At 45.6% G+C, this 6,000-nt stretch overlaps 1 protein-coding gene across 1 annotated transcript in view; it reads right to left on the bottom strand.

Annotated features, from left to right (window-relative positions):
- Positions 1-574: 574 nt before the first annotated feature.
- Positions 575-6,000, bottom strand: part of LOC143986854 (uncharacterized) — a 218,624-nt gene continuing 213,198 nt past the window's right edge. Inside the window, 1 exon segment of the mRNA XM_077485262.1 lies at positions 575-1,705. Coding sequence (XP_077341388.1) covers positions 879-1,705 — 827 coding nt within the window. The 3' untranslated portion in view covers positions 575-878.

Below are 6,000 nucleotides of genomic sequence, written 5' to 3'. Positions count from 1 at the left end.
AGTTCCACTAGGACAGAGTTCCAGCAGACTCAAAGATGAGCAGGCTCACCATGAGTTCTACATAAGGTTATATAGGCCTCAAGCACCTGTGACCAATTAACCACTCCCCTTAATTAGTAGGCTGAAGGAAGCAAAGAAAAAAAAAAGCTGTTTAAAAAGTATCACAAAAAGGTGTTAAAAAAGATAAAAGGGGAAGCCCCAAAAAGAACCTAAAAATGCAACTCCGCAATCGCCAGCAGTCAAAAAGCAAGACTTGTTCACTCTCCATTCAAGGTCCCCACTGTTCAGCTTCCAACCAGCAGTTTGGCCAATCACACTTTAATTGAAAAAAGGTAAAAAAAAAAAAAAACACTCAAGTTACCCCCAAGCACTTAAACTCCCCCCAAAAAAATGAGTCCCCACATGACATGTTGCGGGCACGGCATTACAGACACTAGATGGAGCCAATGATCATAGGAAATCATTGTAGGAAATTTTTCGCCATGGTTGCACAAATGAATGTCACCTTCATTCAACTATATATTTTTTAAATAGACCTCTAAGTCTCCACAGCACAAAATGTACTCAGCCAATGTAAGGTGATGACTCCATTTTTATTTTTCTACTGCTATCAATGGTCAACACGGTACAACACTTCATCCACGTCTTTTGGTGATCTCTGATCTCCTTATGAACTATTTCTTACATGATGAAGATCAGCCATGGAGTATATCTGAGGTGTATATCAGGGTGTGCTTCTTCCCCACATGAGAGCTGTGATGTCCAGCAACATTCATATAGAAGACATTTCCCGCACTCAAGGCACTAATACACCTCGAGGGTTGTGTGGGATATCCCTGACGTACAGGAAGACAGGACTTCAGCGAGGAACAATTCCTTTACTCAGGACAGGAAAGTGGCTTCTCCCCTATATGCGATTTCTGATGTCTGTAAAGATTGGATGTCTGTGAAAAACATTTTCCGCACTCGGGACAGGAATACGGCTTCTCCCCCGTGTGAGATCTCTTATGTTTGTAAAGACTGGAATGCCCTAAAAAACATTTCCCGCACTCAGAACATGAATATGGCTTTTCCCCTGTGTGACATCTCTGATGTTGGACAAGTTCTGACCTTTGTGCAAAACATTTCCCGCACTCAGAACAGGAATACGGCTTTTCCCCGGTGTGCAGTTTCTGATGCCTGCGAAGGTTGGATTTCACTGAAAAACACTTCCCACACTCAGGACAGGAATATGACTTTTTTTCCATGTGAGATAATTGATGTGTGACAAGCTGTAATTTTAGTACAAAATATTTCCCACACTCAGGACAGGAAAATGGCTTCTGCACCGCATGAGATCTCTGATGTGTAGACAGATGAGACTTCTTTAAAAAACATTTCCCGCACTCAGGACAAGGATGTGGCTTCTCCTCTGTGTGAGATCTTTTATGCTCATCAAGATTGAATTTAAAATGGAAACACTTCCTGCACTCAGTACAGGAAAACCTTTTATCTGTTGGAAGGATGGCACTGTCCCTCACAGTCTGAGGTTCCTCAGGATAAGAGGAATACGATGGTCCATCTACACTGTGTGGTGCCGGATGGACATTTGAGGTAGTCGGGTTTTCTCCTGGACTATACTGTGTGATGTCCTCATCTTCTACTTTACAGTCTGGAGACAAAGTGAGACAATCCTCGGAGGTTTTCCTCATCTCCCGTCCATCTACTAAAATAGAAATACAAAGATTATTACTAGACATGAGCTGATTGGTTCCCCTAAACCAGGACTCCGCCCACATCAGGCAGCTTTGTCTCTAAGGATCTTACAATTCCCCCCTCAAGGTAACTAGTAAATGGGTCCTCTGATCTCCTACCAGATCATTTCTTTATTCATGGACCTTAGTCAGAGAGTGAGGAAACAACGAGAACTGTCTTTTATAGGAGTGACAGTGATGAGGGGATTATAGGACGAGTGTCCCCTCCCCCTCTATCACTCATTGCCATCTTCCCAACACAAGAAGTCCTGCACTTCCTTATTTAGTCCATGATTTAGTCATGAATAACAGCGGGGCTGAGCCCCACCAGAGGTCAGAGAGTGAGGATGGGGGGAGAACAACCAAGATGAAGACTGGACTGATCCTGAAGACCACCATCTTGGGTTATTGACTCCTCCCCCATTATCACTTTCTGTTTAAGGTTCCAGAGTTTGAGAATGTTATCACATTATTATCAATATTTAAAAGTCTGTGCTCCAATCACATCATCAGATATAAAATGTACAGCTGGTAGGAAATGGGTGTAAAAAAACAGAATATATATTATGTATATATATATATCAGTGGGTAGAGGGGTAAAGTCAGGAGTATGTAATGCACAACATATTGTATATGATACAATATGAACAGTTAGGACCATATAAAGTGCAAGACGACAATGAAATGTAAAAACAGAGCATATCATATAAGGGTCAGGACTAGGGATGGCTAAACTGTTCGCCTGGCGGTCGGTTCGCGGCAAATTTTGCGTGTTCACGATTCGCCAAACCGGCGGACAATTGCCGCTGTTTGCCCGGCGGACATATGTGTTTTCAGTGTGAGAATTTTGACCCATGATGACACATCCATCATGGGGTACAGGACAGCCAATTGAGACATTTCAGCACATGGACAATTGGACATTCCCCCTACCTTATAAATAGACCTGATCTGGCGGCCATTTTACATTCTGTTTTATGTCAGTGTAGGGACAGGACGCTGTGTGCAGCAAGTAGAGACTGTAGTGACACAAATCACTAGCTATTAGGTCCACAAAAGTCCTTTTAGGACTGGTATAGGTGTAGTACAGTATATAGGGTTCAGTGCACTGCTGTGCTGGTGATTGCAGCTGTCTTTTGTCAGTGTAGGGACAGGACGCTGTGTGCAGAAGGGGCAGTCAGTTTAATCAATAGCTAGCTATTACTACTAGGTCCACAAAGGTCCTTTTAAGGACTGGTATAGGTGTACAATATATAGGGTGCTGGTGTCAGTGCACTCTATCACGGTGCTGGTGTCAGTGCACTCTATCACGGTGCTGGTGTCAGTGCACTCTATCACGGTGCTGGTGTCAGTGCACTCTATCACGGTGCTGGTGTCAGTGCACTCTATCACGGTGCTGGTGTCAGTGCACTCTATCACGGTGCTGGTGTCAGTGCACTCTATCACGGTGCTGGTGTCAGTGCACTCTATCACGGTGCTGGTGTCAGTGCACTCTATCACGGTGCTGGTGTCAGTGCTCTCTATCACGGTGCTGGTGTCTGTGCACTCTATCACGGTGCTGGTGTCTGTGCACTCTATCACGGTGCTGGTGTCTGTGCACTCTATCACGGTGCTGGTGTCTGTGCACTCTATCACGGTGCTGGTGTCAGTGCTCTATATCACGGTGCTGGTGTCTGTGCACTCTATCACGGTGCTGGTGTCAGTGCTCTATATCACGGTGCTGGTGTCAGTGCTCTATATCACGGTGCTGGTGTCAGTGCACTCTATCACGGTGCTGGTGTCAGTGCTCTATATCACGGTGCTGGTGTCAGTGCTCTATATCACGGTGCTGGTGTCAGTGCACTCTATCACGGTGCTGATGTCAGTGCACTCTATCACGGTGCTGGTGTCAGTGCTCTCACGGTGCTGGTGTCAGTGCACTCTATCACGGTGCTGGTGTCAGTGCACTCTATCACGGTGCTGGTGTCAGTGCACTCTATCACGGTGCTGGTGTCAGTGCACTCCATCACGGTGCTGGTGTCAGTGCACTCCATCACGGTGCTGGTGTCAGTGCACTCCATCACGGTGCTGGTGTCAGTGCACTCCATCACGGTGCTGGTGATCATCTCCTGCACCCTCTTCATAGCCTACCCTGACCTTTCCTCTCCTCCATTGCCTTCATGCGCTCCCGAGTCCTGAATTGTCAAAATTTCACAGATAAAAAAAAGAATGCTTGTCGTTGTCGATCCCAGATTCACTTCGTACATGTGTTATGTCAGTCTCCATGTGGTGGGACTATGTGTGCACAGCTAGTAATTATTTTGTGGCTGAAATATGACCTGTAGGTTTTTAAAGTTCTCCTGCTTTTGGCTGCGTTCGCGGTTCGTGAAACGTCCCGTCGGAAGTTCGTCCATCTCTAGTCAGGACTCCTAATATTGGTATTCAGTAATCAATGGTAGTTTGGGTGTTTACTTAAGACAAGTTGCAGAGGTCTCACACCACTGCCTCCCATTTTCTGAGACTGTCAGGAACCATAAACCGGGCATAGACAGAAAGTGCAGTTAAAATCACACCTTTAATGAAAAAAAAAAAAAAACACAGTTCAGGAATGTGGTCAAAAATAGAAGCCAGGGTTTGGAAGCCAGAATGGGTAATCAGACGAACCAGGATCAGGAGACCAGAAGTCAGTGTTGTCAGGAGCCAAAAATCAGGAGCAGGAATCAGAAGAGAAGTCAGTCAGGCCAAGTCAGAACAGGGACACAACAAGACATACTGGAGATGTTGACCACCTGAGGGCACAGAGGGAATGAGCAAGGCAGTTTAAATAGCAAAAAGGGTCTGGCTGGACTAATGAGGCAGGTAATGGTAACCAGGTGAGTCACTTTGGAAACAATGAGTGGCTGGTAATTAACCAACAGCTGAGCAGCTTCTGTGCACTGAAAGAAAAGAGCAGCGAGTAAATAGCAGGAACCTAGCCCTGAACGACCTCTCCCGTTGGCACAAGGCTTGAGGAAAAATGTCTATGGAAAGCACGGAGGAGGGCAGGAGCATGTACATCTGAGGAAGAGAGCTAAGAGCGTTCCTCCAGACCATAACCCCTCCAGTGAACTAGATAATGTATACGTCCAGGAAACCTACAGAAGTCAATGATATATCATTGAGTTTTAAAAAGGAAACATGGAATACGTTGGAAATACGCATGTGGGAAGGAAGATCTAATGCGTAGGCCACTGGATTAACCTTACAGAGTATGCATAAAGGCCCAATATACTGAGGCGCCAGTTGTAGTGAGGAAACGCAGAGTCAGAGGTTACAGGAGGACAGCCAGACCCTGTCTCCAATTTGGTAGGAGGGCGCAGGTAGGTGTCAGAGGTGTCAGAGGTTAGCATGGAGTCTGTACCTCTCTCTGGGGCATTGCAAAGATTTTTGGACCTGCACCCAAGTGAAACAGTTCCCGAAGATGTTCCTCTAACGCAGGAATTCCCTGCGGAATGTGTCAGGCAATATGGATGGCTGGAACCCATAGTTCACAATAAACGGAGAGAATCAGGAAGCGACATTGATAGCTTTATTGTGAGCAAACTCTGCCCAATGTAACAGGTCCGACCAGTTGTAATGGTGGTCAGAAATACAGCAATGTAGGAACTGCTTCAAGGCTTGGTTGGCCCATTCGGTGGCCCCACTGGACTGCCGGTTATATGCTGAGGAGAAGGTAAGCTGAATTTCCAACTGTGCACAAAACGCTTGCCAACACCTGGACACAAACTGGCTACCACTGTCCAAGCAAAAATGTATGCCAGTTCTTTTGACACAGGGAACTTGTTTAGCGGAATACAATGACATTTTCAAAAACCGGTCGACCACCATAAGAATAACTATGTTGCCCTGGGAGTTGGGTAAATCCACAAAAAAATCAAGACAAGTGGGTCCAAGGCATCTCTCCACTGGGGACATAGTAGCTGTCATGAGGTTTTTCAGAAGGAGCATGAATCCGAGAGGACAGTATTCTCTTACCCAGGTAAAATGAGAACAGGGTGAATAGTGGCCAAAACATGGTCCTGAGGTATCACAGGAGTAGGAACAGACTCATCTTCCCTTATATTTTGTATACCCGGTAAGAATGAGACTACGTAAATGAAGTTTGACAGAAAAAGGGCCCACTGAGCCTTTCTGGAAGATAAATGTTTTGCCTCAGACAAGAATGTTTGATTCTTATAGTCAGTCAAAATGAGGACTGGCACAGTGGTACCCTCGAGGAGATGCTAAGAGCTAAAATGATGGCTAATAA

The sequence above is a fragment of the Lithobates pipiens genome, unplaced genomic scaffold (genome assembly GCF_037356315.1).
Source record: "Lithobates pipiens isolate NorthernLeopardFrog02 unplaced genomic scaffold, aLitPip1_a1.2 Scaffold_18, whole genome shotgun sequence".
NCBI classification, from domain to species: Eukaryota; Metazoa; Chordata; class Amphibia; order Anura; family Ranidae; genus Lithobates; species Lithobates pipiens.
This window is presented reverse-complemented; position numbering and strand designations above follow the sequence as displayed.